The following is a 13,242-nucleotide window of genomic DNA, read 5'->3' as shown; positions in this document are numbered from 1 at the left end:
AAAGACAATCTACTCTCGTACCACAAGATTGAATAATAGCTATTTTGCTAGAGCCGTACAACTTTTGAACACTTCACGACTGGTTTCCATCTGTAAATTTATATTTGTAATTGCACTACACGTTTTAAATGGATTTAATTATTATTATTTTTTTATCCTTTTAATCTATATTAATCTGCATGCAATTGTTATATTTATTGTTAATGCTGTTTCTTATGTAAATGTTTGAGAACGTGGGATAGCAACAAAATTTCATTGTTCTGCAATGCAGTACAATGAAAATAAATTATTTAACTCTTAACTAAAGTGCTGAAATTTGACATCTTTCCATCTTAGGAAAGAAAAAAAACAGCACAATGTAACAATATAATGATTTATTAACATTTTCCAAACCAAGCCTTCCACAGTATAAAGATAGATATGCACTAAAATAGCACCAATACAAGTAACATTAAACGATTCCCAAAATCTAACAATCGAGTAGTTACATTTCATGTCTGGGTGTCAATGCCAGCGTCAAGCACCACTTTGAACTCTACATGAAAAGCACTTGTAGACAAAAATGTCTTATTCTGCATGTTGGTGATAGTTAAGACTTGACTTCCTTTATTATTTTGGGATAAAATATGACTCAGACCCTTGACATGTTTTGTTAGATTCACCCATTTCAAAATGTGTGGAATTACAGAGTTCTACTCATAAGTGTCTCAGAAATATATCAACAAAGTGACTTAAGTACATTTCTCTGAGCAACAAGGTGTGTATTTCTTTAGATTCTAATGTGAACATTGTGTCTGATCTGGATGATGTGACAAATCTGAGGGCTGCATCACCAGCTGACTCTGTAAGCAGAGGCTCTCAGTGTTCTCAGGTAATCCCTCAATCCAAAGCACTTCCAATCCCACCAGCTGTGAACCAAAAGTTAAAGTTTTGTTCAACACATTCTCACAGGAGATCCTACAGAGGTCTGTGAGTGTGGAGGACCAGCGACAGGGGGCGCCATCGAGCAGGGCTCAGTCGAAAACCACAATGAATGACTTGCTGGACACGCTGAAGCTCTTAGAAGAAGATCCGGACAGACTCTTGGAGCCCAAGAGCTACAGGAAGGATAAGTACGCGTGGATTGATGAGGTGAGTCCGGGCTCAACTGGATCTAGGTGTGTTGCTATTAAAATTAGGAGAAGCACTAAATTTAGTGAGTTTTAGCAATTACAGTGGTTCAATTTAATTCAGCTTTTAGAAGTGGCAAGATTTACATGCTCTATTCTAAGTATATAGCTTTGAGTAAATGGTTTTGTTGTGTATTAGTGTGAACAGTTTAAATCTCCCCATCTGTATACTCAGGACGGAGACTCCATCTCCCTGACGACTGATAACGTGGAACGGCACAGGCAGTTGAGTCAGACTCCTGCACTTCCAGATGGCCCCGCCTTGCTGTCAGAGGCCAAACTGCAGAGCATCATGAGCTTCCTGGATGAGATGGAGCAATCAGAGCAGGATAGACCACGCTCGGTCACCTCTGGCTCACACAGAGAGGTAAATCCAACTCACTCGAGCATTTAAAGTTAAGAAGTTTTGTGTTGGGTCAGTGTATTTAGTGTGCGTGTGCGTGCGCGTGTGCATATTTATCACTTTGTGGGGACCAAATGTCCCCATAAGGATAGTAAAACTCGAAATTTTTGACCTTGTGGGGACGTTTTGTCGGTCCCCATGAGGAAAACAGCTTATAAATCATACTAAATTATGTTTTTTGAAAATGTAAAAATGCAGAAAGTTTTCTGTGAGGGTTAGGTTTAGGGGTAGGGTTAGGTTTAGGGGATAGAATGTAAAGTTTGTACAGTATAAAAACCATTATGTCTATGAAAGGTCCCCATAAAACATGGAAACACTGTGTGTGTGTGTGTGTGTGTGTGTGTGTGTGTGTGTGTGTGTGTGTGTGTGTGTGTGTGTGTGTGTGTGTGTGTGTGTGTGTGTGTGTGTGTGTGTGTGTGTGTGTGTGTGTGTGTGTGTGTGTGTGTGTGTGTGTGTAGGTGGTGTTATCAGAGGACGATCTTGCAGTTGTAGAACAAGCGTCAGCCACGGCAGCTGAGGTTACTGGTTCCATGATGAGACTCAAACTGGAGCTGGAAGAGAAGAAACGCACCGTCAATATGCTACAGACATCACTGGTAAATCAATCGCACACATGCATTAGTATGTAAGGGATTATGTATGTTCAGTCAGTCATTATTGCAAAATAAACCCAGAACAGTTGATCTGGCTATTGAAAATGTAATGTATGCATTAGGCCTTGTTTACACCATGTGTTAAGATATGTTTTGGCCATTCCATTTGAAACAGGACAATGTTAAAGACAGGTGTAAACGGGTCCAAAATATTTTAAGCCTTGCCCACTTCAAGTTTTAAAAGAATGTTTCAGGTTCAACACAAGTTGAGCTCAATCGACAGCATTTGTGGTATAATATTGATTACCACAAAAATTATTTTTGACGTGGCCCTCCATTTCTTTAAAAAAAAAAAAATAAATAAATCTGGGTTATAGTGAGGCACTGGTAAGGAATTTGGGCCAATCCATAAAATACTATAAAAAAAATAAAATAAAATCAAACAGCTGAAAGCTATTTGGTTTGTTAAATGAAGCTTAACATTGTCTTTGTGTTTTTGTTTTAGAGATGTCACAGTATGCAATAGACTGGCATGTCTTAAGGTCAATATTATGTCAAAAATGGAAAAAAAAAACCGCTTTCTCTAGAAACTCGTCAGTCAATCATTGTTTTGAGGAATGAAGGCTGTACAATTCTTAAAATTGCCCAAAACACTGAAGATTTCGTACAAAGGTGTACATCTATTGCAAGTGCTACAGGAAGTGTGGGGTAAAATGTCACCTGAGTATCTGGACAATCTGGCAGCTAGAATGGCAAGGATTTGCAAAACTGTCATTGCTGCTCTCGAGAACTCTTTGAAGTTAATATCAAATAGTAATTTTTCATGTTATTAATGTCCTGACTTATCATTGTGATCAGTTGAATGCCTCTTTGGTGAATACAAGTTCCAAATTATTTCCATAAGAGCAAAATCTGTACATTATTCCAAACTTTTGGCTGCCAGTGTACTTCAATTGTAAATGCCTCACTGTTTTTTTTATTTTTAAGAAAAGGATGGACGAGTCGAAATAATTTTTGTCAATTATAAATGATGTCAATTGAACTTACCTAGTATTTAACCCGGATTATTCCTTTAACTTTGCTGGTTATGTGTGATTTTAGAAAGGAAATCCCTTTCAGATCATACAATTTTAACAAGCACATACATATAATTGCACAAGAACTTCACAAAAATATCTTAAGAATAACCGATATACTGTATATTGCCGTCATGAAATCAGTCACCCTCACCTCGAAACCCAAACACAAGTGGTCAAAAGAGAAACTTATTACGACCAGGTGTAAACTTATTTGTCACGCATCCACTTGTGGTTAGATTGCCCAAAATGCATGTTAATACCAAGTGTAAGCAAGGCCTAATATAGCCCAGGCTGAATTTAACATTACACGTGTGTCTTCAGGCCCAGCAGAGGGAGCTAACAATTCGGCATGTGAAGGAGACCGAGAAGGATCTCAATTATAATTTCCAGCTACAGAAACAGCAGTATGAAGCTACGATACAAAGACATCTGACATTTATTGACCAGGTGATAACCTTAAACACCCTGTATACATCTAAATGTATATTATATTCTATTTTCATTAAAATAATGGCACATGGAATGAGAATTTAATTATTTTTTAAGACATTAAAAATGTAGCTCCACATTTCTTTCCTTTTGATTTTAAGATAAAATTATAAACCTAATCATGTTTTTGTGAGAGTTGCCCAAATAACAAACAATTGGTTTTGTGTGACCATTAAATCAAGACTGCTTTTCTCTCTCTCTTTCAGCTGATTGATGATAAAAAAGCCTTGACTGAAAGCTGTGAGGAGGTGGTTGGACAACTGAAGCAGGTGGATCAAAAGTACACTAAGAAGATCACACAGATGCAGGAGCAACATGAATTGGTGAGTTCAGTTTTGAGATTTCGGTGCAGAAAGTTGTCACTGAAACGTTTGCAGAGGAGATGCTTCTTACATTGAGCTCAAGCAGTTTTTCCCTAATAATTTGTTTTACCATTTTCTCCACCTGGAAAGATACTATCCTAAAATTACAGATACCATTAACTGATCATTAAAAATCACAGCTTTGATTGGTCTGCTTTGTAACCAGAGACCGTCTGCCAGGATAAAAAAAAAATGGAAAAAATAAAGATACCTGAGGTAGCGTCACATTTTCTCAAAGATATTTTTAAGATCTATGACTCATTGGAGCATTGTTTTAATCAGGAACATTTCGTTTTTTCCTCAAAGTTACAAGCAAAAACATGACAAAAAGAAACATCGTTTTACAGCGTTTCTCAGGGATTTTAGGGCTGAAACGATTAGTCAACATTATTGACAACGTCGACAATAATAAAAAAAATGTGTTGTCCAATAGTCATTTAATCTCATTTAATGTAACATGAGATCACATTAAACTCTAATAATGATGCTTGAGAACAGATCACAGTCCAGATGCACTCCAAACTTTCCAAAGAGCTTCAGATGATGTAGATCGCAAAGTATGAGGGAATTATAACACAAAAATACAGAACAAGTAAATACAGATGCACTCTCATTGTGAAATAAGAGTCTTTAATGGAAACACCCCGGTATTATATTTAATACGTTATAGCTTTATTAAAGTTTTAATAATTCGTAAGTAGATCATGTAAATAACTACAAACTCCGAAACTGCCATTTCTCTTTGAGGTTTGTGCCTCTTCTATGAGTTGCGCGAATGTCCCGATCTGAGGGGGAGAGATAGAAACTGCACCTGGCTGAGGTACACTCTGTCACGGGGACACTCATCCCTCAAGCACACACGCTTAATGCAGCTAGATTATAACATGATGGCTAGTGACTTATTGAGTCATAATACATATGTCACTGTGTGTTTATCATGATGAAAATTGGCAATATGCAGCTTTATTAATACAAGGGTTTTTGTTTTTCAGAAAGGTGAGAGAGGGTAGTCTTCACCCCATTATACACTGCAACAAAATACATTTTTGATTTGTTTTTATTTTGGCTTTATTTCCAATATAAATATGTAAAACTCCTTTAAAGCAACGTACATTTTCTTTAGCAGCTATACTGCATTCACCTGAGAAGCAGCAAATAAGATATTTAGACTCTCTTTTAGAGAATAGATCTTGAATTTATTTTGTCTTAACTGCACACAGAAGTATAACCAAGTGAAAAATACACTTATATTTAAGATGCATTCTCTTAAAGCAAGTCTAAATATCTTATATGTTGCTTCACAAGTATTCTTGTTTTAAGGATTTGTTCTCTATTTTAAATGGAAAACAAGAGAAAAAACTTGATAACAATATTAATTTTTGTGGTGAATTTTTGAATTACCGAATTAAGTTTAATTCAATTTATTAATTTTAATACGTATTTTTCCCTTTTATTCAGTGAATGTCATTTAGAGGTATTTTTAAAACATGATTTCGTCCTCTTCATTGTTAGCAAGCATGTTTAATACAACCTTTTAAGTCAGGGCACAAGCTGAATAATCCGTTAAGAGTTAACGATTAATCGCCAAATATTCGAATAATTGCTAGATGAATCATTCGTTGCAGCCCTATTACTCAATTTATATTTGATATGTGAGTGACACAATATTTGCTGTATTCTAATCGAGAACTTTCTGATCTATATGAAGGTTTGACAGTATGATGTACTGTAAATAATCATATTTCATAAGTTATCAACGGAACACTTTGAATTTTTCAGCAAATTAAAATGCACCAGTTTAGAGGTGGTTATATTGCAAATATGCATTGTAAAGTCCAGCTTTTTAGCTTTAAAATGGCATGCATTATGTGCTGGGGTAAGAGAGTAGTTATTAATTAATTTGATGGGGGATTTGTTCTACAAAAAACTATGCCAAAATATTTATTTATTATTATTCAAGTGACTCGAGCAAACAGTAAATGCTTAATTATTTTCTCTCTGCATGTATGATAACATGGATAATAAATGTGCTTAATATATATCTAAATCATGTTTACATATGATGAACTCATTTTTAATGGTACAGTAATTTTAAGAAAAACTTTTGAATCCTTGAATTGGATAGCTTTAGTTGATTTATTACATTTATATTTATTTCAGAAATAAAGGCATATCTCAATACACTAGCACTTTACTGTACTCTCAGAATGACGTAGACACATCAACTCAGAACTATAAATGCAAACCACTGCATTGGCCATCACGCAGAAGAATAAATCTGCCTTAAGACTCAAAACCATGACTGAGTTTATGCATTAGCATGCATTAGACACAAGGGGGTGATCGAGTGTTAAATATCAGCTCTAGTTCATGTTAGTTTCTACAGCTCTTGTTTTTGCTGTGGTTCTCTCTGCTGCTGTGTCTTAACATGCGTATACTGTCGCATGCATATTTTCTTGCTGTGTTTCTTTTGCCACTGCTAACTCAGATTCTCTCTCTCTTCCTCTTTCTGCTTGTGTTGTGCATTTCTCTCTGTATCTGTCCTTCCGTCTGCCTGTAGGTGTGGCAAATTCTGGGTCCCATGTGCGAGGTAACGCTTGTTTTTCTATGTAACCCTTTGTTACTCCATTGTTCTGTCAATTTTCCATCCTTTTTAACTGGTAATCCAACACAGGCCTGCAGTTTTTGTTTGGTGGGAGCAGGGCCTATACTTAAATTTGATCTTTGGGGCACTATGTTGATCTTTAAGGGAGCAAGTGTTTGTCTCTTCATCTGACCGGGTTGGGGGTTGTCAGAAGTTTCTAGGGGGGCACAATGAAAATGTAAGGGGTAAAGTTTCCCCAGCCCCCCCTTAGACCCGGCCATGGTTGGGAGCCATTAATCTTATATGCCTTTTATACACTTTTTATGAAGCATAACCTTTAATGAAGCACTATGCATGCATATTCTGACTCTGTATACAGATAAACAGGTGAATCTCAGAAAAACAATTCCGGTCACATTACACTCCATAATCAAGAGGGATAAAAGTCATTATAAAATAATTGTATATTAAAAGAAAATAAAGCCTGTTCTTTTAACTACTAAGACTTATTTTTTTCTCATTGTGACATTATTTTCATGACAATGAATCACATTTTACCCCAAAATTCTCTTTACATAATGTGTTATGATTAATTCCCAATTTGAATAATATTTTTCTCAACTGAGAGAACAATTTTCTCAATCGTCTTCTCATTATATTTTCATCACTGTTATAGTTTGTTTTTATGTCTTCACTATTAATATTTTCTTCAATACTACTTATAATAATAATAAATACAAAATAAAATAAAGGTTTAAAAATAACCATGGTTTTACTATAGTAATATTTTAGTAACAATGTATTTTGGGGGAAACCACATTTCATGCTGTAAAGCCTAACCATGGTGCTACTACAGTAATATGGTATTCAAATAGTTGCCATGTTTAATATTGTGGTAACTATGATTTTATCACAATGAGTGGTGGCGGCGGCGGCGTAGTGGCTAAAGCACAGGGCTGTTAATCAGAAAGTCGCTGGTTCGATCCCCAAAGCCACCACCATTGTGTCCTTGAGCAAGGCACTTAACTCCAGGTTGTTCCGGGGGGATTGTCCCTGTAATAAACCACTGTAAGTCGCTTTGGATAAAAGCGTCTGCCAAATGCATAAAAAAAATAAAAAATCACAAAATACCATGGTGATGCTATGGTTACTGTAGGAAAACCATGGTTAAAGGGTTTGTGTAGGGTGTCAGAGGGACTCCATATAAACATGCTGCAGTGATGCTATTATACTGCATGTTAGTTAAGTGAGTAAAAAGCATGAACACTATTTGCACTGTGCAAATGGCCTTTGCCAATAATGAAAGCCAGTGCAAGACATGCGGTACTACTAGAATGTAAAATACTTAATTTATACTATAATGTATAAATAATATCTGTATAATTTTCATTATTGTACTTGTGTTTTTTTATGGTAATTATGCTTTGACATATAAATGCATTGCAAACATATAAAATAACATTTATTTATTTTGATATTGTGATTAATATGAACCAGACATGTACTTGGCAAGTTTTGCCACCCAAGCGTTTACTCTTACATTCAGTAGTTGCCAGTAATATGAAGTTTTTTTTGTATATTTGCTCATTTTTATTGCTGTACACATGATGTGGTGCTTAGTCAGATACAGCTTCACCTTTCTTGATTTAACAGGTGGAACATGTACTGTATGAGTCCTTAAACAAGTACTGTTTGGAGAGAGTCCTTCATTATTTCTTTCAGTGTATGCTCAACAGCATGCAAATACACAGAACAAATGATGTTGAGATGTTTGTTGTTACACTGACCTGTTCAGTAACCTTTTGAGGTTATGGTAGATTGGCTATGTCAATCAAAACATCCTCCATAGTTGGCACTTTGCATGTATATATATATATATATATGCATGCATGCATACATATACAGCACTGTGTGAAAGTTGTAGGAACATATCAATAGGAACATTTGAAACATCCCCAACATTCCCAAGCATTCCTTTTGAAAATAAAATCAAAGTAAAACATGGAGTCTTGCAATAGATGGTATGGCCCCCACAGAACCCGGATCTCAACAACATTGAGCCAGTCTGGGATTACATGAAGAGACAGAAGCAATTGAGACAGCCTTAATATATAGAACTGTGGCAAGGTCTCCGAGATGAAGAACCTTGAAACACAGTGTGCAAGTTGGTGCTATTAGTGGTTTTATTTTTACTGTACTTTGTATTTAATTCAATATAAACAATTATTAATGACATTATTTATAATTGGTATTATTTGTAATACTTATAATAATAAAAATGAAAAGAAATAAAAAAAAAATTAAATTCTGTTTTAAATTTGATTTCATTTTTAGGTTTATTTAATGTGCATTCAGACAGGTGCTGAATTCGGTTACAGGATTGTAAAAATTGTGAACCTTATATAAAATAAACAGCTCATATACTTAAAATTGACCTACCAAGGTGGACAAACAACAAACACACCTCTTTTCACTGATACTTGGTTGAAAAATGCCAGTTATCATTTCACCCCTGACTTACCACTAGGAATGCTAGGGTGGCCTTGGTCTCTCTAAACTGATATTCTGATGTTTTCCCCTCCAAACAGGAGATAAAGAAGCTGAAAGAGTTGATGAGTGCCACAGAGAAGATCCGCAGGGAGAAATGGATCGATGAGAAGTCCAAAAAGATCAAGGAGATCACAGTCAAAGGTCAGTTGAGGCCAACAAAAAGCATCTGTCCGCACCAGTGCCGCAATTTCTCTGATCTGAACCAGGCCACTGCACCCTTCAACAATATCCAGTTCAGCCCAGCATGTCTGCTTCATCCACTGAAATGTGGCCAATTTGTGATTTCTCTCTGTGCCCTAGCTATAAGACTAAAATAAATCTGATGAATCCCACACCTTTGAAACTTTGACTGTAGTCGCTGATGGTCTTTTTTTTTTTTTTTTTTTTTTAAACCATGGATTACAGATGGAGAACTTGTTTTTGTTGACTTGCCATAATACAAAGAAATCTGTCAAAACCTGGGATTTTTAGGACTGGTCAAACCAAATCACTGCCTTAACTCTTTATTTTGCATGAGTTTACATTGCTCATATTTTTCTGGACACTACATCCATTTTGCAAAATGTAAAATATATTGTCTTCTCTTAAATGTACTCAGGTCTGGAGCCAGAGATTCAGAAGCTGATCTCCAAACACAAATTAGAGCTGAAGAAACTTCGAGTTCTTCATGAGGCAGAACTTCTTCAGGCAGACGAGAGGGCTGCCCAACGCTACGTCAGGCAGAGTGAGGAACTACGACAGCAGTTGGAGAAAGAAAGTGATGAACAGTGCCAGAAGGAGAGAGAACTGGCCAAGCAGAGGTATATACACTTGCATATCTGATATACATCTGTGAATCAGACACTAAGCCAATGAGATTTATGTCTTGTATGTCATTTATATGTCTATACTGTCAGTTGCTTCCCTCTTTTACATCAGCAAGGGGGAGGTTATCAATCTTACAAACATGTATTGTGTTCCTTATAAAGTTACCATCCAACTAGTGTGTCATGTTTATTTACTCAAATGCAAATTGTAGTTTTCATTTGGTCAATTTTGGACCCTGCATTTACGTATCCTTGGCTACTGATGTTGGAAAACACACCCACACACACACACACATACACATACATACCCAAAGAGAATGAAAACAAGAGTGGAACAGCATGACACAGGAAAATGGCTAGACATGAGCTCAAACCTTAATGCAGCTGTTAAGCATACTTTACACAATTATACCCACACACAACTATAAGGGCTACTGAGTGAATCTAGTCAAAACCACAGCCACACAGTGGTTAGTTTAGTGTTCATAAAGGCAATTAGTGGGCAAGCGCTATGTATTACATAAGATGTTAATGGTAGTGTGTTTATTGCAAAACTTGCACCTAAATGAGGGAAAGCGGTGTTCTATACCTGCCATTATAATTAAGCAGACTTTAATTCACGTTTTGTAGGTTTGGCTTTATTGAGAGAGGGTTAATGAAAAGGTGTATTTTTCCCCAGTCACCTCTGGAATTCCACCACTCTTATATGAACAGACGTTTCACTCAGACAGGCTGATTATTCATAGCAGATAATAAAATCAGCTTGAGAGTGTTTTTTATTTGTGTGTTTGTGTGTGTGTGAGAGGCAGATGGGAAAGTGTGTTTATGCTTTTGTGTGTGATAGAAATAAAGGAATAACATAAACAGTCCATTTGCTATAATAATAAATTGCACCTGATTCATTAAAGAAATTAAGAAAATTAGGTACTGTAACACACATGCCCACAAAATTAGTGATTCTAGATAAACATACATATTGACATATTACAATTACTTTATCTGAAACTGAATATTTAATCTGAAAAATTTACATTTTGTCATTTACTTACCCTCATGTTGTTCTGACTTACTTCTGTGGAACTCAAAAGATGTTAAGCAGAATATAATCTTCAGTCACCATTTACTTTCATTGCATCTTTTTTTCCCGTACAATGAAAATTAATGGTGAATGAGGCTAATATTCTGCCTGACATCTCCTTTTGTTCCATGGTAGAAAAAAGTAATCCATATGCTATTGGAACATCATGAGGGTGAATAACTGATGTCAGAATTTTCATTTTGGGTGAATCTTCCCTATGAATGGACTGCAGGTTATACGTAAATAAAATGTAGGGTGTTCTGCTGAAACACAATGCTCTAAAGTGGGGAAACTTAATTCGCCCCACAAATGTAAAAAAAAAAAAAAAAGAAAAAATGAAACTGAAGCCAATAATTTCCCATTTGCAAAATGTTTGAGACTTATAAGTTTAGTAAATTAATGTATATGTGTTTTAGGTATGAGAAACAGCTGCAGGAAGAGGAGAACACACTGCAGCAGCAGAGGAGACGACTCTATAAGGACGTTTTGGAGGAGAAAGAACGACTTGCACAGATAGCAGCAAGGTCAGACTCAAGTTCAACTAAAGGCACATGAGCAGATCATTGTTCATCTATCTGCACAATAATAATAGTTTTAATAATAATAATAATAATAATAATAATAATAATTATTATTATTTCTTATGGAAACTGTGTTCTCAATTGTTAGTAAACCGCCATCGAAAGAGGCACAGTGGGGTTTTTTTTTTTTTTTTTTAACATCGGTTTCCCCGGAACTGCAGGGAAGGTGGGAGCAACTACAGAGGAGAGAGACATGAGTCAAGTCACATGCCTCACATATCTCTATGATTTGCTTGCACTACACCTGGAGAAAAGAGACTCATCTCAAACAAGACTTCAGTGTCCAAAAGAGAGTGATGTCACTGCATTAAAGGGATAGTTCATCCAAAAATGAAAATTCTCTCATTTACTCTTTCATTCCATCCCAGATGTGGGACTTTCTTTCTTCGGGTGAACGCAAAAAGATTTTTAGAAGAACATCTGAGCTCTGTAGATCCTTTCAATGAAAGTGAATGGTGGCCAGACTTTTCAAGCTCCAAAAATCACAAAGTCAGCATAAAAGTAATTCATAAGACTCCAGATGTTAAATCTATGTCTTCTGAAGTAATGCAATCACTTTGGGTGAGAAACAGGTCAATATTTCAATCCTTTTGTACTATAAATCTCCACTTTCAGAATGTGAAAATGGAGATTTATTGTGAAAAAAGAACTTAAAAAGCTTAAAGTTCTCTCACCTACACCTATCATATCACTTCTGAAGATACGGATGTAACCACTGGAGTTATATTGATTACTGAAATGCTGCCTTTTATGTGATTTTATCACATAAAAGGCAAAAGTACTTTATTGAAATTTCTGGCCACCATTCACTTGCATTGTGTGGACCTACAGAGCTGAAATATTCTTCTAAAAATCTTCATTTGTGTTCAGCAGTAGAAAGAAAGCCATACACATCTGGGTTATTAAATGATGAGAGAATCTTCATTTTTGGGTGAACTATCCCTTTAAAGATGTAGTTCAGCCAAAAATAAAACTAATTCTGTCATCTTTTACTTACCCTAGTGTTGTTCCAAATTAATTTGAATTAAATTAATGAATTTCTTTGATGGAACACAAAAAGGAGATGTTTGGAAAAATATTCGCCTCAGTCACCGTTCTCTTTCATTTAATGGAAATAAGATGCAAAGAAAGTCCAAGTATAAAAGACAAAATATTGTGTGTTTGTGCTTTACAGGCAGCGTGCTGAGTTGGAGGACTTAAGAAAGCAGCTGGAGGAGAACAGCTCTCTAGCTGGAAGAGCACTTCGAGAAGAGCTGGAGAAGGGCAGAGAAGAGCAGGAGAGGCGACACCATGTAATACATGCACATCTCTAGTCAAATGATTCATAACTTTTAATGTGACACAATATAAGGAATAGTTCACCTAAAAATGAATTTTATTCAAGACTATATTCCTTTCATTCCAAACCCATATGTCTTTATTATGTGGATCACAAAAAGTGAATTTTTGGCCAGATTAATCAGAAACACTATGCTGGTTGACCAGCATTCTGTGGTTTAAGCTAGTCTTTTCAGCATTTTCATGATTATATACACCAACATTTTTAAA

General features: G+C 35.8%; 1 protein-coding gene across 2 annotated transcripts in view; it reads left to right on the top strand.

Moving 5' to 3' along the window:
- Positions 1 to 13,242, top strand: part of LOC127626489 (centrosomal protein of 131 kDa-like) — a 36,253-nt gene that overhangs the window by 9,842 nt on the left and 13,169 nt on the right. Inside the window, exons 11-21 of one of the 2 annotated variants that reach the window (XM_052102296.1) lie at positions 774 to 871; positions 952 to 1,131; positions 1,345 to 1,536; positions 2,031 to 2,168; positions 3,566 to 3,691; positions 3,940 to 4,056; positions 6,656 to 6,685; positions 9,268 to 9,370; positions 9,828 to 10,029; positions 11,530 to 11,637; positions 12,869 to 12,986. In XM_052102296.1, the coding sequence (XP_051958256.1) occupies positions 774 to 871; positions 952 to 1,131; positions 1,345 to 1,536; positions 2,031 to 2,168; positions 3,566 to 3,691; positions 3,940 to 4,056; positions 6,656 to 6,685; positions 9,268 to 9,370; positions 9,828 to 10,029; positions 11,530 to 11,637; positions 12,869 to 12,986 (1,412 nt within the window). The remainder of the gene's footprint in view (positions 1 to 773; positions 872 to 951; positions 1,132 to 1,344; positions 1,537 to 2,030; positions 2,169 to 3,565; positions 3,692 to 3,939; positions 4,057 to 6,655; positions 6,686 to 9,267; positions 9,371 to 9,827; positions 10,030 to 11,529; positions 11,638 to 12,868; positions 12,987 to 13,242) is intronic. The other variant, XM_052102297.1, reaches the window with a different exon arrangement.

Source organism: Xyrauchen texanus, chromosome 33 (assembly GCF_025860055.1).
Source record: "Xyrauchen texanus isolate HMW12.3.18 chromosome 33, RBS_HiC_50CHRs, whole genome shotgun sequence".
NCBI lineage: Eukaryota > Metazoa > Chordata > Actinopteri > Cypriniformes > Catostomidae > Xyrauchen > Xyrauchen texanus.
Note: the sequence above shows the minus strand (reverse complement) of the source record. Positions and strands in the feature narration are given on the sequence as shown.